The sequence below is a fragment of the Papio anubis genome, chromosome 1, assembly GCF_008728515.1.
Source record: "Papio anubis isolate 15944 chromosome 1, Panubis1.0, whole genome shotgun sequence".
In the NCBI taxonomy this organism is placed as follows: Eukaryota; Metazoa; Chordata; class Mammalia; order Primates; family Cercopithecidae; genus Papio; species Papio anubis.
The window spans coordinates 76,241,272-76,269,264 of NC_044976.1; the positions used below are offsets into that span (position 1 = coordinate 76,241,272).

Genomic DNA, 27,993 nt, shown 5'->3' on the forward strand with positions numbered 1-27,993 from the left:
ACTGAGAATTGCTAAATGGGCTTCACATTCTTCCAGCATGTCCTGTGGGGATGGTCTGGCATCCTCGTTTTTAGAATGTTCAGGGTACTTCACATTTATTTTTCTCAGCTTTGGAGCCTCTGTTAAAAGACCCACTGAGGAGTCTCATTTAATATGCCATATATCTTAGAAATATGTGCCATGATTGTTCTATGTTCTTTTTTTTTTTTTTAAGGTGTGCACTTTTATTCAACTGGTCTCACGTCAGTATACAGGTAAGCCCTGGCTGCCTCCACCCACTCCCAGGGAGACCAAAAGCCTTCAAACATCTCAAGTTGGGGGACAAAAAAGGGGGGCCAAGAAGACTGATCATTCAAAACAAAACAAAATAGAAAAGTATTAAGGCAAAGATTTAAAAAAATTTGAGGCAGGGCATGGTGGCTTACGCCTGTAATCCAAGCAGTTTGGGAGGCAGACGCGGGCAGATCACGAGGTCAGGAGACAGAGATCATCCTGGCTAACATGGCATGGTGAAACGTCGTCTCTACGAAAAACACAAAAACAAAATTAGCCAGGCGTGGTGGCGGGCGTCTGCAGTCCCAGCCACTTGGGAGGCTGAGGCAGGAGAATGCCGTGAACCCAGGAGGTGGAGCTTGAACCCGGGAGGCGGAGCTTGAGCCCGGCACGCGGAGCTTGTAGTGAGCCGAGATCGCGCCACTGCGCTCCAGTCTGTGCGACAGAGCGAGGCTCCGTCTCAAAAAAAAAAGAAAAAGAAAAAGAAAAAAACGTTTGCATTACGTAATTTACACAATAACAATGCTATTACCTCCCCTGTGTGGACTCAGGAGAGGACTGGGACATTCTCCTTAGAAAGAAGTGGGGTGGCTTTTAGGAGGGCAAGGGACTTCCTTGCATCTCACGATATTTGGAATGACTATTAACAATGCATCTCATGATATTTGGAATGACTATTAAAAAAAAGAACAATGTACAATCAAAGTCCTCAGCCACATTGTAGAACTTTGGGGGATGCTCGCTCCAACCAACTGCTCTCACCTTCACTGCTACAGTTTTGAAATCCTGAATCAAGCCACCCCCCCGCCCCCGCCCCAAAACAAAGCCATGCCAATCTCTTCTTGTTTTCTGTGCAAGTTAGGTTTTGTCAAGAAAGGGTGTAACGCAACTAAGTAAAATTTCACCTAGAAGCATTTGTGGTGGACAATGGAGGGGCCGGAGGGACTGGACAAATTGTATTCCTGCTTGCTGATCCACATCTGCTGGAAGGCGGACAGTGAGGCCAAGATGGAGCCACTCATCCACATGGAGTAATTTGCACTGGGGAGGAGCAATGATCTTGATCTCCATCGTGCTGGGCAACAGGGTGGTGATCTCCTTCTGCATCCTGTCAGCAATGCCAGGGTACATGGTGGTGCCACCAGACAGCACTGTGTAGGCATAGAGGTCTTTGAGGATGTCCACGTCACACTTCATGGTGGAGTTGAAGGTAGTTTTGTGGATGCCACAGGATTCCATGCCCAGGAAGGAAGACTGGAAGAGCACCTTAGGGCAGTGGAACCGCTCCTTGCCAATGGTGATGACGTGGCTGTTGGGCAGCTTGTAGCTCTTCTCCAGGGAGGAGCTGGAGGCCACTGTGGCCATCTCCTGATCCAAGTCCAGGGTGACGTAGCCCAGCTTCTCTTTGATGCCACGCACGATTTCCCACTCGGTGGTGGTGGTGAACCTGCAGTGGTGCTCCATGAGGATTTTCATGAGGTAATCAGTCAGGTCCCGGTTGGCCAGGTCCAGAAACAGGGTGGCCTGGAGGAGGGCCTACCCCTTGTAGATGGGCACAGTGTGGGTGACTCCCTCGTTGGAGTCCATCACGATGTGCCAGAGGGGTACAAGGACAGCACGGCCTGGATGGCCATGTACATGGCTGGGGTGTTGAAGGTCTCAAACATGATCTGGGTCATCTTCTCGTGATTGGCCTTGGAGTTCAGGGGGACCTCGGTCAGCACTATAGGTGCTCCTTGGAGCCATACACAGCTCGTTGTAGAAGTTGTGGTGCCAGATCTTCTCCATGTCATCTCAGTTGGTGACAATGCTGTGCTCGATGAGATACTTCAGGGTCAGGATAGCGCCCTTGCTCTGGGCCTCGTCACCCTCATAGGAGTCCTTTTGACCCATGCCCACCATCACACAGATGTGGACAGGCAGTGGAGCTCTGTGCTCGTGGGGTGGACATGGTCTTAGCGGTTTGTTCGACTTTCTTAACCTTTTTTAAAAATTTTTTTTATGGACCTCTTGGCTTTCTGGTAGAGTCTGGGACCGCCTTTTCTTTTCTTTTTTTTTTTTTTTGAGACAGAGTCTCGCTCTGTCACCCAGGCTGGAGTGCAGTGGCCAGATCTCAGCTCACTGCAAGCTCCGCCTCCCGGGTTCACGCCATTCTCCTGCCTCAGCCTCCCGAGTAGCTGGGACTACAGGCGCCCGCCACCTCGCCCGGCTAGTTTTTTGTATTTTTTTAGTAGAGACGGGGTTTCACCGTGTTCGCCAGGATGGTCTCGATCTCCTGACCTCGTGATCCACCCGTCTCGGCCTCCCAAAGTGCTGGGATTACAGGCTTGAGCCACCGTGCCTGGCCTGGGACCGCCTTTTCAAAGTAATGCTTCTATGTGCATAAAACAAATACATGGGATTACAAAGCAAACCAACTATACTGAAATAGAGTTGCCTCTTTGGGTCCTGTGGAAGTCCAAGTACTGAAGTTAAAAATTTCCTTAAGAGCTGAGTGTGGTGGCTCACACCTGTAATCCTAGCACTTTGGGAGGCCAAGGCAGGCGGATTGCCTGAGTTCAGGAGTTTGAGAACAGCCTGGGCAACACAGTGAAACCCCGTCTCTACTAAAATACAAAAAATTAGCTGGGCATGGCGATGTGCGCCTGTAGTCCCAGCTACTCGGGAGGCTGAGGCAGGAGAATTGCTTGAACTGAACCTTGGAGGCGGAGGTTGCAGTGAGCCAAGATTGCACCACTGCACTCCACCCTGGGTGACAGAACGAGGCTCCGTCTCCAAAAAAAAAAAAAAAAAAAAAAAAATTCCGTAAGATTCTTAGTTCTTTATAAGCATTACTATATTTGTCTTTCTTTTTCTTTTTCTTTTTTGAGACAGAGTCTTGCTCTGTCGCCTAGGCTGGAGTGCAGCGGTGTGATCTCGGTTCACTGCAACTTCTGCCTCCTGGATTCAAGCGATTCTCCTACCTTAGCCTCCCAACTAGCTGGGATTACAGGCACACACCACAGCATTTGGCTAATTTTGTATTTTTAGTAGAGATGGGTTTTCACCATGTTGACCAGACTGGTCTCGAGCTCCTAACCTCAAATGATCTGCCCATCTCGGCCTCCAGGTGTGAGCCACAGTGCCAGGCCTATATTTGTCTTTCTAACACATCAGGAGGAAATTGAGACATGAAAAGGGTAAGTACCTTGCCTAAGACCACTGTGACATAAAAAATATATATTTGGGCCAGGCATGGTGTCTCACACCTATAATCCCACCATTTTGGGAGGCTGAGGTGGGAGGATCCCTTGAGCCCAGAAGTTTGAGAACAGGCCCCGGCAACATAGGGAGACATTGTTTCTACTAAAATTTAAAAAATTAACTGGGCATGGTGGCAAGTGCCTGTAGTCCCGGCTACTCAGAAGACTGACTGAAGTGGGAAGATCACTTGAGCCCAGGAGTTCTAGGCTGCAGTGAGCTATGATTGCACCACTGCAGTGCAGCCTGGGCAATAGAGTGAGATCCTGTATCAAAAAAAACCAAAACAAAACAAAAAAACAAGCAAAAGAAAGAAAGGAAGAAAGAAAGAAAGAAAGAAAAGAAAAGAAAAGAGAAGAGAAGAGAAGAGAAAGAGAAAGAAAGAAAGAGTATGGATTTGGTCTCTGTCGCCAGTTCCTGATACAGAGCTCCTAAATCTCTTGGAATTTCCTGGTTGATAGGAGTGTCTTTTTTTCTGATATTCTTGTTGGGCTCCTGGATAGCTTCAGGATAGAGGCTGGTCACCAGCAAATTCAAGCTATGATTAGAAGCTTAAAAATTTTGGCCCAATACCCAGCCCATCCTCTTTGGAGGAGAGAGGAGTTGAAGATTGAGTTAATAATCAATTATGGTTACATTGTCAGAGGGTTCAAACCAGAGCGACTCCATTTTGAGTGAGGGCTAGGAAAATGAGATTGGGACTTGCTGGGCTACATTTCCAGAAAGTTAGGCATTTCCAGCTTCTAAACGTTTACAGTTAAGGGAACAAATTGATAATGTTTACTAAACAGATCCAGACTTGGGAGTGTCCTGATGTCCCTGATACCTTGAGAGCAAAAGCATTCCTAATTTTGCTTTAAAGATAATAATATTAATTCTTGCAAAATATAATAATTAAGAAAATTAATCCTTTATCACAAACCGTTGGAGCAGAGCACATCTCCCCATGATCTGCTTTTAATCCTCGATAAATGAATATTGTACCTACAGTGGATGTGTTCCTCTTCTCCCTTTCGGGAACGCCCTACTCAGTCTATACAGTAGGTGTACATTCACCGCTTTACTGTCTTAAATTTACTTTTGCTTTGGACTGTGGACTTGCTCTGAATTATTTCTTGCACGAAATCCAAGCACCCTCTCTTGGGGTCTGGATTGGGACCCCTTTCTGGTAACAACATTATGAAGCCTCCATAGAAATCCCCGAAGTACGGGGTTCTAAGAGCTTCTGAGTTGGTGAACACATCCATATCCCAAAACGGGATTCCATGTAGACAGAAGTTCCTGCACTCAGGATCCTTCCAGATCTTGTTTTATGTACCTCTTCATCTGGTTGTTCATCTGTATCCTTTGTAATATCTTCTGTTATAAATCAATAAACTGGTTTGGGATGGGAGGAGAAGGTTGTGGGAATCCCTGATTTATAGCTGGTTGGTCAGATGTACAGGTGACAACCTGGGATTTGCAATTGGCATCTGAAGTGGGGGCAGTCTTGTAGGACTGAGCCCTTAAGGGTTTGGTGCATAGTATTGAATTGAATTTAACTGTACAACACCCAGTTGGTAGATACTAAATTAAAGAGTGGAGTTTATAATAAGACATAATTGGAGACTTGTTTGGTGGGGAAAAGCCTCCACACATTTGGTGTCAGAAGTGTCGAAAGTACAGAAAAATAGCTTTGTGTTTCTTTTCCTTTAACAATGGCTCTAGTAAGTGGTCAAGAAAGGATTCAAACTCAGGCAGTTTAACTTCACAGTTTTGTTTTGATATTATGCAGATAGGATCCCCTAAATTCATTAATGGTTGCTGTAGCATGTATTGCAGTGCTCGTACAGAAGAAACAACTGGTCGTATTCCATGAACTCCATTCTCTGGTTCACTGAGCATTACACGATGGCTTGGTTATCTGGGGGAGGTACGGGCCTTCAGAATTAATCCAGGCTCCAATTTTTTTTCCTTGTCCCCAATATCAGAAGACATTGAGTCCCCTGTCCTTCTGGTTTAAACCACTACTTGTTTGGTTTTCTTTTACTTGTAGCTAATATGTTAACTAATATATCCAATAATAGCTAAGATTGAGTGCAGTACTCTGCCAAACCAGAAGAAGGGAGGCTTAGAGCAAATTGCATTTGGTTTATATACATAAATTAAATGTGATATTTCTTTCTGTTTTATATATTTTATTTTTTATTATTTTGTAGAAATGGGGGTCTTGCTATTGCCCAGGCTAATCTCGAACTTCTTACCTCAAGGGATCCTCCCTCATCAGCCCCCGAAAGTGTTGGGATTACAGATGCGAGCCACCTCACTTGGCCTAAATGTGACATATCTTGTTCTCATGCTAAAGAATAAAATCTGTACTCACCACGTAATAATATTTCTCTCATAATGTTTATCGTGGAATTAAGGAGATAATGTGGCCTCAGGAAAATTGTGTTGAGTGGTAGTCATCATCAGTACTGCTCTTCCCATTAGGCTGAATGTTTGGAAGTTGTGGGAAATGGGAAAGAGGAGGAAATTGGGAAAATAAATGAAAATAGCCTTACAAATTTCAGGTTTTTCAAATCTGAAGAGCTCCATTTACCTTATAAGTGCCAAATATTTTCACATAAAACCCAGTCTGTGGATAGTTATTATTAATCTAATAATATGATAAATTGGTACTACTATTCTATTTTCCATTTGATTAAATGGGAATTTTGAAAACAATTATTTTGGCTTTTTACCACAAACAAGCTCAGTAACTAGAATTCTTAAATCTGCAGGGTTTTTTTGTTTTGTTTTTTTGCTTTGTTTTGAGACAGAGTCTCACTCTAGTCACCCAGGCTGGAGTGCAGTAGCACTCTCTGGGCTCACGCAACCTCCGCCTCCCGGGTTCAAGCGATTTTCCTGCCTCAGCCTCCTGAGTAGCTGGGATTACAGGCGGGCGCCTGGCTAATTTTTGTAGTTTTAGTAGAGATGGGGTTTCCCCATGTTGGCCAGGCTGGTCTTGAACTCCTGACCTCAAGTGATCCGCCTGCCTTGGCCTGCCAAAGTGCTGGGATTACAGGCGTGAGCCACCGTGCCCCGCCAAAATCTGCAGTTCTTTTTTTTTTTTTTTTTTTTTTGAGACACAGTCTCACTCTGTCTCCCAGACTGGAGTGCAGTGGTATGATCTCGGCACACTGCAAGCTCCGCCTCCCGGGTTCACGCCATTCTCCCGCCTCAGCCTCCCGAGTAGCTGGGACTACAGGCGCCTGCCACCACGCCTGGCTAATTTTGTTTTGATATTTTTAGTAGAGACGGGGTTTCACCATGTTAGCCAGGATGGTCTCGATGTCCTGACCTCGTGATCCACCCACCTCGGCCTCCCAAAGTGCTAGGTTTACAGGCTTGAGTCACCGTGCCCCGCCTAAATCTGCAGTTCTGATGGAATGTTTTGACTGAAGACTGAACATAGAAACCGTACCTTGGGTTTTGTTGTTGTTACTTTTTCCTAACCCGGCCCCCTATTAGTTTACTATGTATTAGACAGAACCTGAGAGCGGTGACTACTCTGCCAATAAATTGCTACATTCAATATTCTTCGGTTGCCTAATTCAGTGGGAAACAGAAAAAAGGTAAAGAGGACATGAAATCAAAAATAATTGCATCTTCTATACAGGATTAGAATGCCTCTTAACACTCATTCGAGGGCTGAGGGCCTGTGGTAGAAGTTCTTAATCTTAGATCCATGGATTGTTTTCAGGGTTTTGAAAATGTGTAATTTTTTTTTTTCCTTTAAAGTAATGAGCATGTGTATACGAATTTTTTTTTCCAGGGGAAAAGCTCCATAGTTTTCACCAGATTGACAACTGTTTTAAATCCCCCGACAGGTTACAAACTACAATACTAGTTTTTGACCGGTTTGTAAAAGGATGCAATTCTTCCAATCTAGTTTTTACATCCTTCTGACGAGGCAGGAGCCTCTACCCTAAACAAAAATGGCGGAAGCTGCTTCACACGTAGCCCCTCACGCAGAAAGCCCAGAAGGCCCCCTCCACTTTCTCTCCACCTTCCTACTCCTGACCCCGGAAGGACTCCGCCTTCCCTCCGTCTGGCTGCTGCTCAGCCCCAGGCTGCAGCTGGGAAGCAGGCGTGGGCAGGACGGCTGTACCTGGCCTGGAGCGTCAGGTACAGGGCCAGGGGCGGGGTGGGGTGGATAGGCGGGTGGGAGGAAGTGGAGAGTTGGGCGGCCACGCAGTTGGGGCAGAGGCCTCGGGGCACGGGTGGCACGGACTCCATCGCCGGCGTTAGCTCTCCGAGTGCCAGGTGGAGCGGCGGAAAGCCAGAGGGTCTACGGCCGTGCCACCCTGAACACCCCCGACCTCGTCTCATCTCAGAAGCTAAGCAGGGTTGGGCCTGGTTAGTACTTGCATAAGAAAGTAGGAGGGTCCCCACGCCAGAGGGAGGCCTGCAAAGGAAGCGCGGAATTGGGATGGGCTCGCCATCGGTCTGAGCCCGAGGAAGGGTCTGGACGGCCGAGCTGAAGGTATCCCCTTTTCTGGTTCTCTTGGTAAAGAAGAAGGAAGACAGCAGAGGAGAGCTCCGCGAGGGGCTGCTGTGGGGTCGGGAGAGAGCGCGCTGGAGATGGGGCAGCTGGTGAGGTCTCAGGTTCGGCTTGGATGCGGGTGGTTTTGAGCAGGGAGTGGCTTTTGGTTGTGAAAGATTACGCTGCTTTACAGGTGCTTTCAGAGAAAAATTTAGATGGGAGTATTGTGGTGTCTCTTCCTTCTGTAAAGTTGTTAAATATCTGTTTTCCGGAGGAAAGACTCAGCTTGTTTTTGCACAGGACTTTGAGACTTTTATTATTGTTGTTTTATTGTTGTTGTTATTGCAGCTAAACATTTTTCTCTGTTTAGAGTGTCTTCTCAGAGTTAGGTTATATAGATTTGTGCTTCACGTCAATTTTCTTTTTGGTATTTCAGACTTTCCTTCCTGTTGTATTATAAAGTCAAAGTTGTAGGATAGAATTTTAAGATGTGTAAGAAACAAATTGTTTATGACATTTATTTTTAATTACCCAGTAGTTGGAATGTAGAGGAACAAGTAATATCACATAGGACAGTATTTTTGGTTATATTTTATAGATTCCTTCTATAAATTTGAATAATCATGAAACTATCTTCATATTTATTTTTATTATATTTCTGGAAGCAACTGAAATGACTGGTTTTTTTGTTTGTTTGTTTTTAGTTTTTCAATGAATAATGATTAGGTTTGGAATCAACTTCCTCAGTAATTTTAAATGAAAAAGAATGAGGTAGTTAGAATGCAAAAATAGAGGTTTGTTGTAATCTTTTTTTTTTTTTTTTTTTTTTGAGATGCTGTCTTGCTCTGTCACCCAGGCTGGAGTGCAATGGTGCAATCTCTGCTCATTGCAACCTCCGCCCTCACGGTTCTAGCAATTCTCCTACCTCAGCCTACCGAGTAGCTGGGATTACAGGCGCGGCACCATGCCTGGCTAATTTTTTTGTATTTGTGGTTGAGACGGGGTTTTGATATATTGGCCAGGCTGGTCTCGAACTCCTTGACCTCAACTGATGCGCCTCGGCCTCCCGAAACGCTGGGATTACAGGCGTGAGCCACCACGCCCGGCCTAGGTTTGTCATAATCTTTTAAGAATATCTCTGCAACCAATTAAAGTATATGCTTTATTTTCTTTCTATTCTGCTTAAAAATTTGGAATGCTCTATTATAGGGAAAATTACTTTGGGTGAATTACTCAATATATTTTTTTTAATGCAGTAGCATAGATTGCTTAATGATCCAGACTCTAATTAGTAAAAATGTTTCTCAAAAGAAAATGTATTAATATTTAGGGAGGGAGAAGAATAAATGAGCTTCCCCCCACTTCCTTTTTACTGTAGTAATATTAAAAAAGTAATACGTGTAGGCAGATTTTTAAAAATCAAGTATTACAGACAGACTTATAAGGAAAAGCAGTCATTCTTTGCCCGGTTTCTCTATACCCTTGTTTTATTCTCCAGAGGACCATTTTTCACTTTCTTAGCTGTTCGTGGTTTCCTCTGTACTTTTTAATCATATGTCTCTATCACAAGTTGTTGACTGAAATAAATGTATGTCAGTTAAACTATACTGAGTCTAAAAGTTGTACTTAGAACACTGGTAGGGGGAATTAAATTTATACTGCTGTATCTCTAGTAAGAATTAAGGGACGCATCAGTAGTAGTAACCCACCCTAAGAGGTATCGCTGTGTTTGATTTTAAAGGAAGCCACTACTTAATCAGTGGTTTTGACACTTGTCTGAAAACAGGTGGGTATTAACAGAAGGGGATAGTCTATTGGAGTACAGAAAAAGAGAACATAGAGATATATGCAGAAATGAAGAGCCTAAAAAAAGTATAGCAAATACTTTTTTTTTTTTTGGTGTAGACAGGGTTTCACCATGTTTCCCAGGCTGGTCTTGAACTCCTGGGTTCATGAGCTCAAGCGATCCACCCACCTTGGCCTCCCAAATCACTCCCAAAGTAGCTCAGGCGTGAGCCACTCACTGTGCTCCGCCGCAAATTAACTTTTATAGAGGGATTGTTGGTGATTTTTATATTCTGTTATGTAATATACAACACTACCCAAATAAAATAAATAATGGATTTGGTAGACATCAACATTGTGGTTATTAGAGAAGCGCATTCTCTTGTGCATTGGAGATAGTGCTTAGGTGTTTTCTTGGCCTGAATGGAATATTCCTCAGGACTCTTGATTTTTGCACTCATCAGGCAACATTTTTGACTTATTAGTTCAGCTTCCTATAGTCTTTTATTTCAGGGATGGTATGTTTTGATAGAATATATAAGTATTCTGGTCACTAGATAGTGTATTTCTTTATTATAAATAGATAAACTTGTAAACTGGTTTATACATCAATACCGTGTAAATTTGTTTAGTGTGTGTTCAACTGGGTACAGTGATAATAAAATTATTTCTGGCTCTGAAACCCAGATCCTGAACCACTTAATGTAATGTTAAAGTTAATGACTTCTCTTTGTGCGACAACTACTTCTCTGTACTCATCTGACTTTTCTTTTTTTGTTCAAGAGGAATAATAGGCACTAAAACTATACCAAAATCATATAGCATGCATGTGGCATTTCTTTGAAGATCTTTAAAATGAGACAACAGGAGAATAAATGCGTGAGTTCTGATGTTCAGTCAGTGAACTCAGAGGTTCACAGAACCCCAGGTTTCTGTTCCGGATTCCATTCAGCAAACTGCCTGCCACCCGCTCTCACCCCCACAGTTATATGAAGGAAACCAAATGAATGGGAAGCAGTATATTTTCAGTTACTCTCTAAAAGATGTTAAATTTTTATGTAACCAGAAAAGAGAGAATCTAGAACTTGCGGTTTCCTAAGGAAAATTTGCTACCTGGACTCAAAGTTTAAATCTAGCTTTTTTGTTTTTTAACTTATTATTATTTTTTATGCTATCTCCTACAGGAAGGATAGCTTATTTTTTCTTTTACGCGTTTGGTGATTAATAAATATAATTTTACCTCAAGTGTAATGTCATCAATAATTGACTGCAAAAGTAAGCTGATAGAATTAAAATTTCAGTTTGTACCTTTCATTGGTAAAGTAACCAGAAATCTTTGTGGCTAATATGTTTTTATGTTTCATTTAATGAAGATTAGAAGAGGAGCCATGTCAGAAGAAACAGTAAGTGAATCACAGTTTTCATTGAGGACAGCCGCCCTAAGAGTGTTTGATCTTCCTCTGACTTGGTACTATTCTCTCTCCCAGGTAAATAAAAGAAGCAAACATGAAGTTGAATATTAAGCTTATTGCTCAGAGCGTATTTTGTTTATATTATTTCAGTTTTATTTGAGGTTTCTATATAGTACAGTCAAAATATTTATTACAGTAATTATTTTACAGTATGAATTTACAGTATAAATTTATTAAAACCTATTTGGTTATTTCATGGTTTTTTTTTAATTTTTGGTTATCATAACTCTTAAAAAGGGCTTAAAAATTTTTTTCTGTCTTAAGCAAACTTACATAGTCCATTATTATTACTTTCAGTGAATTATGTTATTCCAGTAGGCCTGTTCTCACTATTAACAATCCTTTTAATTTTATTGTGGTAAGGTACAAATAACATAAAATTGACCATTTTGATCATTTTTAAGTGTGTAGTTCATTAGCCTTAAGTACATTCACATTGTTGTACAAGCAATATCCAGAATTCTTTTCATCTTGCAAACTCAGACTCTACAACTGTTTATCAACATCTTACTATACCTCCTTCCCGTCGTTCCCCACCACCATTCTATTTTCTATCTGTATGAATTTGACTAGGTAACTCACAAGTAGAATCCTACAGAATCTTCTTGTGACTAGCTTATTTTACTTAGCATAACGTCCTCAGGGTTCATCCATGTTGCAGCATATGTCAGCATTGCCTTTCTTTTTAAGGTAGAATAATATTTCATTGTGTGGATATACCACATTTTACTTATGTGTGTGTTTGTTGATGGACGTTGGATTACTTCCATGTTTTTGCTATTGTGAATAATGCTGCTATAAAGATGGATATACAAATATCTCTTTGAGATCCTGCTTTTTTTTTTTTTTTTTTTTTTGAGACAGTCTCGCTCTGTCGCCCAGGCTGGAGTGCAGTGGCACGATCTCGGCTCACTGCAAGCTCCGCCTCCCGGGTTCACGCCATTCTCCTGCCTCAGCCTCCCGAGTAGCTGGGACTACAGACGCCCGCCGCCTCGCCCGGCAAAATTTTTTTTGTATTTTTTTTTTAGTAGAGACGTGGTTTCACCGTGTTAGCCAGGATGGTCTCCATCTCCTGACCTCGTGATCCGCCCGTCTCGGCCTCCCAAAGTGCTGGGATCACAGGCTTGAGCCACCGCGCCCAGCCTGAGATTCTGCTTTTAATTCTTTTGAGTGAAGTGAAATTGCTGGATCATACAGTAATTCTACTTTTAATTACATTTTTTTTTCTTTTTTTTTTTTGAGGCAGGGTCTTGCTTTGGAGTACAGTGGCAAGATCATAGTTCACTGCAGTCTCAAACTCCTGGGGTCAAGCAATCCTCCCACCTCAGCCTCTCAAGTAGCTGCGACTTCAGGCATGTGCCACCATCTCTCCACCAATTTTTTAATTTTTTGAAGAGACAGAGTCTCAGCATGTTGACCAGGCTGGTCTTGAACTCCTGGCCTCAAATCATCCTCCCACTTTGACCTCCTAAAGTACTGGGATTATAGGTGTGAGTTGGTTCGCCCAGCCCTATTTTTAATTTTTTGAGGAACTGCCATACTGTTTTTCAAGTGGCTATACCACTTTACGTTTCTACCAGTAGTGCACAGTTTTTCTACATCCTCATCAATGCTTGTTATTTTCTGTTTCATTGATAGGAGCCATCCTAATGGGTATGAGGTTATATTAGTCCATTTTCATGCTGCTGATAAAGACATACCTGAGACAATTTACAAAAGAAAGAGGTTTATTGGACTCACAGTTCCACATGGCTGGAGAGGTCTCACAATCATGGTGGAAGGTGAAAGTCACATCTCACATGGCAGCAGACAAGAGCTTGTGCAGAAAAACTCCTATTTTTTTTTTTTTAATTATTAAAAACTCCCATTTTTAAAACTGTCAGATATTGTGACCCTTACTCATTATCATGAGAACAGCAAGGGAAGGACTTGTCCCCATGATTCAATTACCTCCCGCTGGGTCCCTCCCACAACATGTGGGAATTCAAGATGAGATTTGGGTGGGGACATAACCAAACCGTATCATTCTGCTCCTGGCCCCTCCCAAATCTCATGTCCTCACATTTCATCATCCCTTCCCAACAGTCCCTCAAAGTCTTGACTCATTTCAGCATTAACTCAAAAGTCCACAGTCCAAAGTCTCATCTGAGACAAGGCAAGTCCCTTCCATTTTACAAGCCTGTAAAATCAAAAGGAGATTAGTTACTTTCTAATTTCGGGGTATGGGCATTGGGTAAATATGGCCATTCCGAATGGGAGAAATTGGCCAAAACAAAGGAGCTACAGGCCCCATGCAAGTTCGAAATCCAGCAGGGCAGTCAAATATATATATATGTATTTGAGATGGAGTTTGGCTCTTGTTGCCCAGGCTGGAGTGCAATGGCATGATCTTGGCTCACCGCAACCTCCACTTCACAGGTTCAAGCGATTCTCCTCCCTCAGCCTCCTGAGTAGCTGGGATTACAGGCATGCGCCACAACGCCTGGCTGGTTTTGTATTTTTAGTAGAGATGGGGTTTCTCCATGTTGGTCAGTCTGGTCTCGAACTCCTGACCTCAGGTGATCCACCCGCCGCGGCCTCCCAAAGTGCTGGGATTACGGGCATGAGCTACCACGCCTGGCCAGGGCAGTCAAATATTAAAGCTCCAAAATGATCTCTTTTGACTCCATGTCTCCCATTCAGGTCATGCTGATGCAAGAGGTGGGTTCCCATGGTCGTGGGCAGCTCTGCCCTTGTGACTTTGCAGGGTACAGCCTCCCTCCCGGCTGCTTTCATGGGCTGGCATTGAATGTCTGTGGCTTTTCCAGGTGCATGGTGCAAGCTGTTGGTGGATCTATCATTCTGGGGTCTGGAGGACGGTGGCCCTCTTCTCACAGCTCCACTAGGCAGTACCCCAGTAGGGACTCTGTGTGGGGGCTCCAACCCCATGTTTCCCTTCTGTACTGCCCTAGCAGAGGTTCTCCATGAGGGCCCACCTCTGCAGCAAACTTCTGCCTGGGCATCCAGGCGTTTCCATACATCTTCTGAAATGTAGGCGGAGGTTCCCAAACTCCAGTTCTTGATTTCTGTGCACTGGCAGCCTCAAAACCATGTGGAAGCAGTTAAGGCTTGCGGCTTGCACCCTCTGAAGCCACAGCCCAAGCTCTATGTTGGCCCCTTTCAACCATGGCTAGAGTGGCTGGGATGCAGGGCACCAAGCCCCTAGGCTACACACAGCACAGGGACACTGGGCCTGGACCCTGAAATCACTTTTTCCTCCTAGGCCTCCTGGCTGGTGATGGGAGGGGCTGCCGTGAAGACCTCTGGCATGCCCTGGAGACATTTTCCCTATTATCTTGGGGATTAACATTTGACTTCTTGTTACTTACGCAAATTTCTGTAACCTGCTTGAGTTTCTCAGAAAATGGAATTTTCTTTTCTATTGCATTGTCAGGCTGCAAATTTTCCAAACTTTTGTGCTCTGCGTCCCTTATAAAACTGAATGCCTTTAACAGCACCCAAGTCACCTCTTGAATGCTTTGCTGCTTAGAAATTTCTTCTGCTAGATACCCTAAATCATCTCTCTCAAGTTCAAAGTTTCACAAATCTCTAGGGCATGGGCAAAATGCCGCCAGTCTCTGTGCTAAAATATAGTAAGAGTCGCCTTTGTTCCAGTTCCCAGTGAGTTCCTCATCTTTATCTGAGACCACCTCAGCCTCACCTAATTATTCATATCACTATAATCATTTTGGGCAAAGCCATTCAACAAGACTCTAGGAAGTTCCAAACATTCCCACATTTTCCTGTCTTCTTCTGAGCCCTCCAAACTGTTTGAACCTCTGCCTGTTAATCCAGTTCCAAAGACACTTCCACATTTTTGGGTATCTTTTCAGCAGCACCCCACTCTACTGGTACCAGTCTACTGTATTAGTCCGTTTACATGCTGCCAATAAAGACATACCTGGTGGCAGTGAAACAGCATGCAATCCCAGCACTTTGGGAGGCCAGTGAGATCACGAGGTCGGTCCAGACCATCCTGGCTAACATGGTGAAACCCGTCTCTACTAAAAATACAAAAACTGGCGGAGGCGTGGTGGGCGGGAAGCCTGTAGTCCCAGCTACTGTGGGAGGCTGAGGCAGGAGAATGGCCTGAACCTGGGAGGCGGGGCTTGCAGTGAGCCGAGACAGCCACTGCACTCAGCCTGGGTGACATGGCAGAATAGTCTCAAAAAAAAAAAAAAAAGACATACCTGGGAGACTGGGCAGTTTACACGAAAGGGTTTGAAGTGGACTTACAGTTTCATGTGGCTGAGGAGGCCTCACAGTCATGGTGGAAGGTGAGAGGCACGTCTCACATGGCAGCCTCGAGAGAGAGAGAGCCAAATGAAATGGATTTCCCCTTATCAAACCATCAGATCTACCATGCCGAGACTGCACTGTCTTGAGAACAGCAAAGAGGAAAACTGTCTCCGCAGTTCAATTCCTCCCATTGATTCCCTCTTACAACATGGGATTCAGATGAGATTTGGATGGGGACCTGGCAAACCATATCAAGGTGATATATTCTGGTTTTGATTTGTAACACCAGTGGGCATCTTTTCATATGCTTATTGGCCATTTGTATATATCCTTTGGAGAAATGTGTATTTTAGTCCTTTGCTCATTTTTTTTTTTTTTTTTTTTTTTTTGAGACAGAATCTCACTCTGTTGCACAGGCTGGAATGCAGTGGTGCAATCTCACTGCTCACTGCAGCCTCCGCCTCCTGGGTTCAAGCAATTCTCCCTGCCTCAGCCTCCAGAGTAGCTGAGATTACAGGCGCCCACCACCATGCCCGGCTAACTTTTGTATTTTTAATAGAGTCAGGGTTTGGCCATGCTGGCCAGGCTGGTCTGGAACTCCTGACCTCAGGTGATCTACCCGTGTCCGCCTCCCAAAGTGCTGGGATTACAGGTGTGAGCCACTTGTGCCTGGCCCCTTTGCCGATTTTTGAAATTTTTGTTCTTGTTGAGTTTTAGTTCTCTGTATAGTCTGGATATTAATTCCTTATTAGTTATATGATTTCCAAATATTTCTCGAATTCTGTGAATTACTTTTTTTTTTCTTTGAGATGGAGTCTCACTGTGTCACCCAAACTGCAGTGTAGTGGTGCAGTTTTGGCTCACTGCAACTTCTGCTTCCTGGATTCAAGCAATTCTCCTGCCTCAGCCTCCCAAGTAGCTGGTATTACAGGCGCCTGCCACCACGCCTGGCTAATTTTTGTGTGTGTATATATATTTTTTAGAAAGAGTCTCGCTTCTTCACCCAGGCTAGAGTGCAATGGCGTGATCTCGGCTCACTGCAACCTCTGCCTGCTGGGTTCAAGCAGTTCTCCTGCCTCAGCTTCCCAAGTAGCTGAGATTACAGGCATATGCCAGCACACCTGGCTAATTTTTGTATTTTTAGTAGAGACAGGGTTTCACCATGTTGGCCAGGCTGGTCTTCAACTCCTGACCTCAAGTGAGCCTCTTGCCTCGGCCTCCCAAAGTGCTGGGATTACAAGCGTGAGCCACCACACCTGGCCTAATTTTTGTATTTTTAGTAGAGACGGGGTTTCACTATGTTGGCTAGGCTGGTTTTGAACTCCTGACCTTAAGTGATCTGCCTGCCTCGGCCTCCCAAAGTGCTGGGATTACAGGTGTGAGCCACCATGCCTGGCCCTGTGAATTACTTTTTTATTCTGTTGATAGTGTCTTTTGATGTGCAAAATTTAAAAATTTTCATCAAGTCTAGTTTGTCTATCTTTTTTTGTTGCCTGTGTCTTTGTTGTCATATTTAAGAGGTCATTGCCAAATCCAATGTTATGAAGCTTCTTAGGATTTTAGGACTTATATTTAGGTCTTCAGTCCATTTTGAGTTAATTTTTATATGTATTATTAGGTAAGGGTGCAGTTTTCCCCATACCATTTGTTGAAAAAACTGTCCATTTCCTACTGAATGATCTTGCACCTTTGTCGAAAATCATTTGACGACATATGTGAGAGTTTATTTCATATATCTTTCATATATTTCAAATATATTTCATATATTTTATACCATTTCATATGGTACTGATGCCAGTACCATACTGTTTTGATTACTGTAGCTTTATAGTAAGTTTTGAAATTAGGAAGTGTGAGTCTTCCAGCTTTATTCTTCTTTTTCAAGTTTATTTTGGCTATTCTAAGTCCCTTGAGATTCCATATGACGTTTAGGATGGGTTTTTCTGTTTCTGCCAAAAAATCATTGGGATTTTGATAGAGATTGCATTAAATCTGTAGATTGCTTTTAGTGGTATTGACCTCTTAACAATGTTAAGTCTTCTAATCCATGAACATGGGATGTGTTTCTGTTTATTCATGTTTTCTTTAATTTTTTTCAGCAATATATATATGTATTTTTAAATCATAGAAGTCTTTCACATATTTGGTTAATTCCTATGTATTGTATTCTTTTTGATAATAATCTAAATGGAATTGGGGGGAGGGGTTGCTTTTGTTTGTTTGTTTGTTTGTTTTTGAGACAAGATCTTGCTTTGTTGCCTGGGCTGGAATGCAGTGGTACAGTCATGACTCACTGCAGCTGAAACCTCCCAGGCTCAGGTGATCCTTCCACCTTAGCCTCCCGAGTAGCTCGTACTACAGGCGTGTGCCACCATGCCCAGCTAAATTTTTAAATTTTTTGTAGAGACAGGGTTTTACCATGTTGCCCAGGCTGGTCTCAAACTCCTGGATTCAAGTGATCCTCCCGCGTTGGCCTCCCAAAGTGCTAGGATAACTGGTGTGAGCCACTGTGCTTGACTTTCTCTCTCTCTCTCTTTTTTAACCAGATTTTAAAATAACAAGATGATTCTGTAGTATCCTTCACAGCCCATCAATGAAAGTTTTTAAAAAATCATTTTGATCTCATGGATTTAATTGTATTTGATGTTTTAAACCATTGCATTTATTTATTCTTATTTATGCCCAAATGATCTCATATTTGGCCAGTGAGAGTCTATTCAAGTTGGTTCCTGAGTGTTCTTGATAAAGCCCTGGTAATCCTTGCTATCTAGTATAAAATGGCACAGGCTCATCTTGTACTTTTCCTGCTCTATACCTGGAATCAACCACTTCTTCAAGGATCCCTTTAGTGTAAAATGATAAAGACACCAAACTAGGTACCATGAGTCAATTCAGATTACATTGAGTAGTTGTGAGAAGGAAAACAATCCAATCATAAAACGCTCCCAAAAGTTCTTTGGTTTGAATTATTCTGGATTAGAAACCAGGTTGGTACAGCCTATTTTTTAAAACTTTATTTTGAAATAATTACAGATTCACAGGAAGTTGCAAAAATTATACAGTGAGGCCCAGTGTACCTTTTATCTCATTTCCTCCAGGAGTTACATTTTATATGACTATAGGTACAATATCACAATCAAGAAATTGACAGTGATAATGTATGTATATAATTCTATGCCGTTTTACCATATGCATAGATTTATGTAGCCACAGCCTCTGTCAAGATCCAGAACTCTTCTATACCATAAATATTTAGCTCTTGCATCCTTTTTATAATCATACTCACACCTTTTTTTTTTTTTTTTTTTTTTTGAGACTGAATCTTGCTCTGTCACCCAGGCTGGAGTGCAGTGGCACGATCTCAGCTCACTGCAAACTCTGCCTCCCGGGTTCACACCTTTCTCCTGCCTCAGCCTCCCGAGTAGCGGGACTACAGGTGCCTGCCACCACGCCGGCTAATTTTTTGTGTTTTTGGTAGAGATGGGGTTTCACCGTGTTAGCCAGGATGGTCTTGATCTCCTGACCTGGTGATCCACCCGCCTTGGACTCCCAAAGTGCTGGGATTACAGGCGTGAGCCACCGCGCCCAGCCCACACCTTTTTTTCTGGCACCATTCCTTTTTTTTTGAGACGGAGTTTTGCTCCTGTTGCCCAGGCAGGAGTGCAATGGTGCGATCTTGGCTCACTTGCAACCTCCACCTCCCAGAGCAATTCTCCTGCCTCAGCCTCCTGAGTAGCTGAGTTACAGGTGCCCGCCACCACGCCTGGCTAATCTTTTGTATTTTTGGTAGAGATAAGGTTTCACCATGTTGGCCAGGCTGGTCCCAAACTCCTGACCTCAAGTCATCCACCTGCCTCAACCTCCCAAAGTGCTGGGATTATAGGTGTGAGCCACTGTGCCCGGCCCCGGCACCATTCCTAATCCCTGGTGAACCCTAATCTGTTTTCCATCTATAGTTTTTTTTTTTGCTTTTTTGTTTTTTTTACTTTTTTTTTCCATCTATAGTTTTGTCATTTCAAGACTGCTATATCAGGCTGGGAACAATGGCTTATCCCTGTAATCCCAGCACTTTGGGGGATCGCTTGAGACCAGGAGTTTGAGACCAGCCTGTAGTGACAGACCCTCTCACTACAGAAATAGCTGGTGGGTAGGTGCCTATAGTCCTAGCTGAGGAGGCTGAGAAGAGAGGATCACTTGAGCCCAGAATTTCAAGGATGTATTGAGCTCTGATTGCATTATTGTACTCCAGCCTGGGCAACAGAGCAAGACCCTCTTAAAAAAAAAAAAAAGCTATATAAATGGAATCATACAGGCTGTTACCTTTTGAAATTGGCCTTTTTCTTTTCTTTTTTTTTCTTTTTTCCTTTTTGTGGAGAACAGGGTCTTGCTATATTACCCAGACAGGTCTCGAACTCCTGGGCTCAAGCTATCCTTCCACCTCTGCCTCCCTGAGAGCTGGGATTACAGGCGTGAGCCACCGCGCCCGGCTGAAATTGGCCTTTTTCAACCCAGCGTAATGCCCTTGAGATCCAGCAAAGCTGTTGAATGTATTAACAGTTTTTTTCCTTTTTATTTTGTACTCCATGGTATGTATGGATGTACTACAATTTGTTAACCATTCACTTATTGAGGGTCATTTAATATTCCAAAATAAACCTGCTTTGAACATTTGTTTGTAGGTGTTTGTGTGGACGTGTTTTCATTTTTCTGGGATAAATGCTCAGAAGTAGATATTTAAGTTTGTTTTTTTTTTTTTTTTGAGACAGAGTCTTGCTCTATCACCCAGACTGGAGTGTAGTGGTGCGATCTTGGCTCACTGCAACCTCAGTCTCCTGGGTTCAGCGATTCTTGTGCCTCAGCCTCCTGATTTGCTGGGATTACAGGTGCACACCACCATGCCTGGCTAATTTTTGTATTTTTAGTAGAGACAGGGTTTCACCATGTTAGCCAGGCTGGTCTTGAACTCCTGACCTCAAGTGATCCACCCTCCTCAGCCTCCCAAAGTTTTGGGATTACAGGCATGAGCCACTGCGCCCGGCCTAATACTTAGTTTTTAAAGAAATTATCCCTGTAATCCCAGCACTTTGGGAGATCGCTTGAGACCAGGAGTTTGAGACCAGCCTGAGCAATATAGTGAGACCCTGTCACTACAGAAATAAAAATAAATATAAGCTGGGCATGGTGGTAGGTGCCTATAGTCCTAGCTGAGGAGGCTGAGAAGAGAGGATCACTGAGAAGAGGGATCTTTTTTGAGAAAAGATCCCCTCTGTCACCCAGGCTGGAATGCAGTGGCAAAATTAATTATTGGCTGTATCATTTTACATTACTACCATCAAAGTATGAGAAATCCAGTTTTCCCATATTCTCAGCAGCATTTGGTATTGTCACTTCAAAATAATTCTTTTAAGTGGTCTAATATAACTGAACAAAAGTCTGGCTGCTCACTGCTTGAGGACCAAAACATGAGAAGGAAAGAGTGGTGAAAGGAAAGCAACTTTATGGAAATGCTAGCAGTTGGGAAAGGCTAGGCTTATGTCTACAAAAGACCATTTCAAGTGTTAGGCTGAGGGAAGGGGTTTAAAAAGACGAGACTTGGTAGGGGAAATGTGGGAGTAACACAGGATGCAGGTTCCCATGTGTTGTTCCAAGGACTATCTCGAATTATTGTCTGCCTGGAGTGCAGGCTGGTGCCATTTTATTTGCTGCTGAGTTATAGATTATCAGTTTTGAGGTAATCTCCCTGTGGAGGAGAATTCATTCCACAGCTGGGCCTTTTTGCCTGGGTTGTTGTAGCCCCTGGAATTTCTTAACAAGCATGCAGTTAGATAAGTGTGCATGGTGCAAGGGAGTGTCTGGTGGGAAAGAGAGGGGAGCAGAGTTTCAGAGAACATTTCAAGGCCATATTTTAAGACTAAGGACACAAAGTTTCTATAGTTTGTTTCAAGGTTACATCTTAAGACTAGAGAAAAAGGAGGAAAAAAGTTTTAAAATGCATTTCTAAGCTGAAATACTCAGTTACACTAATAGTTTTGTACTGGTATCTCACTGTGGTCTTAATTTGCACTTCCCAATAGGCTAATGATGTTGAACATCTTGTGTTTGTGTGTGTTTGCCGTCTCTGTATCATCGTCAATGAAATGAAATGTCTCTTCATGTCCTTTGCCTGTTTTCTAAATTGGATTGTTTGCAGGGTTTTTTTCTTTTTCTTTTTTTTTTTTTTGCGATTGAGTCTCACCCTTGTAGCCCAGGCTGGAGTGCAGTGGCGTGATCTTGGCTCACTGCAGCCTCTGCCTCCCGGGTTCAAGTGATTCTCCTGCCTAGCTGGCACATGCCTGTCATGTGCCACCACGCCTGGCTAATTTTTTTGTATTTTTAGTAGAGACGGGGTTTTACCATGTTGGCCAGGCTGGTCTTGAACTCCTGACCTTAGGTGATCTGCCTGCCTCGGCCTCCCAAAGTGTTGGGATTACAGGCATGAGCCACGGTACCCGGCCGGTTTTTTTTTTTTTTTAAGACAGGGTCTCTCTCTGTTGCCCAGGCTGGAGTGCAGTGGTATTATATCGGCTCATTGTAGCCTCAATCTTCTGGGCTCAAGCAATTCTCTCACTTTAGTTTCCTCGTTAGCTGTGACCACAGGCATGCACCACCATGCCTGGCTAATTTTTATATTTTTTGTAGAGATGGGGTCTCACCATGTTACCCAGGTTGGTCTGAAACTCCTGAGCTCAAGCAATCTGTCTGCCTTGGCCTCCCAAAGTGCTCGGATTATAGGCATGAGCCATGGTGGCCAGCCTGTTTGCTTTTTTTTACTGTTGAATCCTGAGAGGTTTTTTTGTTTGTTTGTTTTTTTGCTTTTTTTTTTTTTTTGAGAAAAGATCCCCTCTGTCACCCAGGCTGGAATGCAGTGGCACAATCTTGGCTCACTGCAACCTCTGCCTCCTGGGCTCAAGTGATTCTCATGCCTCAGCCTCCTGAGTAGCTGGGACTACAGGCATGCGCCACCATGTCCGGCTAATTTTTTTTTTTTTTTTGTATTTTTTAATAGAGATGGGGTTTCACCACGTTGCCCAGGTTGATCTACCTGACTTCAAGTGATCTGCCTAACTCAGCCTCCCAAAGTGCTAGGATTACAGGCGTGAGCCACTGTGCCTGGCCGCTTTGTTAAAATTTTATCTTGATTTTGTTTGTTTGTTTTTTTTTTTGAGACGGAGTCTCGCTCTGTCGCCCAGGCTGGAGTGCAGTGGCACGATCTCAGCTCACTGCAACCTCTACCTCCTGGGTTCAAGCGATTCTCGTGCCTCAGCCTCCCAGGTGGTTGAGATTACAGGTGTGCGCCACCTCACCCGGCTAATTTTTTTATTATTTTTTGTAGAGATGGGGTTTCACCATGTTGGCCAGGCTGGTCTGGAACTCCTGACCTCAAGTGATCCACCTGCCTCAGCCTCCCAAAGTGTTGGGATTACAGGCATGAGCCACTGCGCCTGGCTTTAAACTTTTATTTTGAAAGAATTTTATTTACCAAAGAGTTGCAAAGATTGTACATAGAGTTCTCGTATATGCTTTGTATTAATATCTTTATATTAATGTCTGTTATAACTCTAATACAATCATCAAAACTAAGATTAACGTTGTAATCTTAATTTTGTAAGTAATCTTAACTATACTCTAGACTTTATTTAGGTTTTATTAGTTTTTTTCCACCTTATGTCCTTCAGGATCTTATCTAGGTTCCCACATTGCATTTAGTTGTCAAGTTTCCTTAGTCTTCTCCAATCTATGACAGTTCTTTCAGTTTTCCTTGGTTTATATGACCTGCTGCTTTTGAAATATATAGGTTAGGTATTTTGCAGAATGTCCCTCTGAGTTTGTCTAATGTTTTCTCAGGGTTAGATTCAGGTTATGCATTTTTGGCAAGATGTCACAATATCAGGATACATGATGATGTCTGTGTGCCTTGTTACTGGTGATAGTAGCTTTGATCACTAGTCAGGCATGGTGTCTCATTCCTATAATCCCAGCACTTTGGGATGACAAGGTGGAAGGATTACTTGAACATGGTGATGCATGTCTGCAGTCCCACCTACTCTGGAGGCTAACGTGGGAAGATCGCTTGAGCCCTGGAGTTTAAGGCTCTAGTGAGCTGTGATCGTACACTGCATGCTAGCCTGGGCAACCAAGCGAGACCCTGTCTTTTGAAAAAAGGCACACACACACACCCCTTGATCATTTAGTTAAGGATGTGTCTGCCACACTTTTCCACTTTTTCTCTGTGGTAAATAAGAAGTTTGGAGGTAGATACTTTGACACTATAGGACATTTTGATTCTCCTTAAATTTTTGCCCACTAACTTTAGTACTTATTTTGATGCTGCCTTCAGGTTTTTTTTTTTTTTTTTTGATGGAGTCTTCTTGCTCTGTCCCCCAGGCTGTAGTGCAGTGGCATGATCTCAGCTCACTGCAACCTCCGCCTCCCAGGTTCAAGCAATTCTCCTGTCTCAGCCTCCCGAGTAGCTAGGACTACAGGCGCATGCCACGACACCCAGCTGATTTTTGTATTTTTAGTAAAGATGGGGTTTCACCATACTTGTCAGGCTGGTCTTGAATGGCTGACCTCAGGTGGTCCACCTGCTTTGGCCTCCCAAAGTGCTGGGATTTACAAGTGTGAGCCACTGCGCCCAGCCAGCAGTTGTTACTGAAGTGTTTATTGGTGATTTCCTATTTCCTTCATTACTTCTACATTTGTTACTTAGAATATTTCTTTTCTTTTATTTTTTTCTTACTTATTTTTTTTTTGAGCTAGTTTCTTGCTCTGTTGCCCAGGCAGGAGTGCAGTGGCACAGTCATGTTTTACTGCAGTCTCAAACCCCTCGGCTCAAGTGATCCCCCTACCTCAGCCTCCCAAGTAGCTGGGACTATAGGTGCCCACTGCCATACCCTGCCAATTTTTGTATTTTTGTTAGAAATGGAGCTTCACCATGTTGCCCAGGCTGGTCTCAAACTCCAGCTCAAGTCATCTCTCCACCTTGGCCTCCCAGAGGTGTGAGCCACCATGCCAGTATATTACTTTCTTTCTTTTTTTTTTTTTTTTTTTTTGAGACAGAATCTCACTCTGTCGCCCAGGCTGGAGTGCAGTGGCACGATCTCTGCTTACTGCAACTTCTGCCTCCTGGGTTCAAGCGATTCTCCTGCCTCAGCCTCCTGAGTAGCTGGGATCACAGGTGCACACCATCATGCCTGGCTAATTTTTTTTTGTATTTTTAGTAGAAACGGGGTTTCACCATGTTGGCCAGGCTGGTCTGGAACTCCTGACCTCAAGCTATCCACCCACCTCGGCCTCCCAAAGTGCTGGTCATACTGATACTTCTGACTTAGTCCAACAACAGAGGTTTCATTTTAGCATTCCTAGTTGGATCAATTATGACTTGTTTATTCAGCAGTGAGATACCTTGCTGTCATAAACTATAGTGTATTACTCATAATATATTTACTTATTATAATATCTAGTGTATACATAAAGAAATTTCAGAATTGGCACCCCAATACTCCTCTTTTTTTTTTTTTGAGATCGAGTCTCACTCTGTCGCCCAGGCTGGAGTGTAGTGGCGCGATCTCGGCTCACTGCAAGCTCCGTCTTCTGGGTTCACGCCATTCTCCTGCCTCAGCCTCCCGAGTAGCTGGGACTACAGGTGGCTGCCACCACGCCCGGCTAATTTTTTTGTAGTTTTAGTAAAGATGGGGTTTCACCGTGTTAGCCAGGATGGTCTTGATATCCTGACCTGGTGATCCACCCGCCTCGGCCTCCCAAAGTGCTGGGATTACAGGCGTGAGCCACCGCGCCTGGCCTTAATTTTTTTTTTTTTTTTTGAGACAGAGTCTCGCTCTGTCGCGTGGGCTGGAGTGCTGTGGCCGGATCTCAGCTCACTGTAAGCTCTGCCTCCCGGGTTTACGCCATTCTCCTGCCTCAGCCTCCCGAGTAGCTGGGACTACAGGCGCCCGCCACCTCGCCCGGCTAGTTTTTTGTATTTTTTAGTAGAGACGGGGTTTCACTGTGTTAGCCAGGATGGTCTCGATCTCCTGACCTCGTGATCCGCCCGTCTCGGCCTCCCAAAGTGCTGGGATTACAGGCTAGAGCCACTGCGCCCGGCCTTTTTTTTTTTTTAAGAGATGGAGTCTCGTTTTGTCACCCAGGCTGGAGTGCAGTGGTGAGACAGTAGCTCACTGCAACCTCCAACCCCTGGGCTCAAGTTATTCTCTTGCCTCAGCCTCCCAAATAGCTGAGACTACAGGCGAGTACCACTGCACTTGGCCCCAGTACTCTTTTGAGAAACAAATTTACCAATAGGTTACAATGTTTATGTCTAACTCTTTTTTTTTTTTTTTTGAGATGGAGTCTTGCTCATCGCCCAGGCTGAAGTGCAGTGGCACGATCTCGGCTCACTGCAAGCTCCGCCTCCCGGGTTCATGCCATTCTCCTGTCTCAACCTCCTAAGTAGCTGGGACTACAGGCGCCTGTCACCACGCCCAGCTAATTTTTGTATTTTTAGCAGAGATGGGGTTTCACTGTGTTAACCAGGATGGTCTCGATCTCCTGACCTCGTGATCCGCCTGCCTCGGCCTCCCAAAGTGCTGGGATTATAGGCGTGAGCCACTGCGCCCGGCCAAACGAACCCCACGTCTAACTCTTTTTGTCAGTAGCCTTACAATATCCAGGCAAAACACTGTCACTTAGGTCAGCACCTTTCTTCCTCACGCCCTTCAATGTGCTTCATTTGGAACAAAGTTTGTTTTACTTTTCACAGCCTGCGATTTATCTTGGGATCCATCTGTGATCCCATATCCTGGTTGATTTTTTTTTCAATTGACGTGGAGCACAATTTATTCTTTGTTGTGTCCAGTTCTGTGTGTTTTTACAGCTGTGCAGTCATGTGTCCATCACCACAGCACCAAATAGAACAGTTCTTCATCCCCAGTTCCCCTGTGCTGCCCCTTTGTAGTCACCTCTGACCCCTAGCTGCCTTTGATGTTTTCTGTCCCTATAGTTTTATCTTTACCCACAGATGTCACATAAATGGAATTATACAACATATAATCTTTTGAAATTGGCTTTTTCCTTTTAGCGTAATGCATTTGAAATTCATCCACATTGTTGTTTGTCTGAATAGTTTGTTCTTTTTTGTGGATGAGTTACATTCCATTGTATGAGTGTACCACAGTTTATCTGTTCACCTGTTGAAAGGCATCCAGGTTGTTTCTGATTTTAGGTGATTATGAGGTCATACATATTTTCTCCTGTGTTTTCTTCTAGAAATTTCTTCTTTGAATGTTCTTTCCACCTTTGACAAAAATGGATTGACTATATGTTTGTGTGTGTTTCTTGCAGGCTGTCTATTCTATTGTATTAATCTATACATCCACACTGTATTGCCTGTTGCTTTATAGTTAAGTCTTGAATTCAGCTAGTGTGAGTACTACAACTTTGTTCTTTTTAAACTTGTTTTGGTTCTTTTAGTTCCTTTGCCTTTTCTTAATTTTTTAAAAATAGGCTTATCAGTATCTACAAAAAATTTTTCTGTGTTTTTTGTTTGGATTATGTTGTTTATATAGATCAAATTGGAGATAAAAATTCCTAGAATCCATGAATATGATGTCTCTCTCCTTTTATCTTCTTTGATATCTTTTGTGTTTCATTGTTATCTAGCACAGATTTTATTAGATTTAGCTCTAATATTTTCCTTTTCTTTTTCTTGATGCTATTATAAACAGCATTACTTTTTAAAATTCAAATTCCAGTTGCTTATTGCTGTTATGTAGGAATACAGTTGATAGTGTATATTGACTTTATATTCTGTTATCTTGTGAAACTTACCTACTAGTTATAGGAGCTTTTTTGTAGATTCTTTGGAACTTTCTATATAGACAGCTGTATCATCTGTGAATAGTTTTACTTCTTCCTTTCTAATATGTATTCCATTTATTCCTGTTTCTTAACTTTTTGTACTGGCTGGTACTTCTAATATGACATTGGTAAAATGACATCCTTGCCTTGTTCATGATCTTATGAAGAAAGCATTTAGTCTTTCACCATTAAGCATGATCTTAGCTAAAAGTTTTAAAAATAAATACCCTTTATCAGATGGAGGAATTTCCCTTTTGTGTTAGTACCCTAGAGTTACCATAACAAATTATTACAAACTTGGTGACTTAAAACAATAGAAATTTAATTTTTTAGTTATGGAGGATGAAATCACAGTGTCGCAGAGCCACACTTCCTCTGAAGGTTCTAGGGGAGAATCCTTCCTTGCCTTTTCCAGCTTCTGGTGACTCCAGACATTGTTGACTGTAGCAGCATGGATTAGTCTGTTCTCACTCTGCTGATAAAGACATACCTGAGACTGGGTAATTCATAAAGAAAAAGAGGTTTAATGGACTCACAGTTCCA

General features: G+C 43.2%; 1 protein-coding gene and 1 pseudogene across 6 annotated transcripts in view; one reads left to right on the forward strand and one right to left on the reverse strand.

Moving 5' to 3' along the window:
- Window positions 1-1,178: 1,178 nt before the first annotated feature.
- On the reverse strand, window positions 1,179-2,380 carry LOC101013138 (annotated as a pseudogene).
- Window positions 2,381-7,414: 5,034 nt separating this feature from the next.
- The window catches only part of MIGA1 (mitoguardin 1), a 95,272-nt gene continuing 74,693 nt past the window's right edge, over window positions 7,415-27,993 (forward strand). Inside the window, exons 1-2 of one of the 6 annotated variants that reach the window (XM_021943205.2) lie at window positions 7,415-7,662; window positions 11,179-11,292. In XM_021943205.2, the coding sequence (XP_021798897.2) occupies window positions 11,194-11,292 (99 nt within the window). In that variant the 5' untranslated portion in view covers window positions 7,415-7,662; window positions 11,179-11,193. Of the gene's footprint in view, window positions 7,663-7,899; window positions 8,021-11,056; window positions 11,081-11,178; window positions 11,293-27,993 lie in introns of those variants that run through there. The other 5 variants (XM_009211344.3, XM_009211336.3, XM_009211347.3 and 2 more) reach the window with 5 other exon arrangements.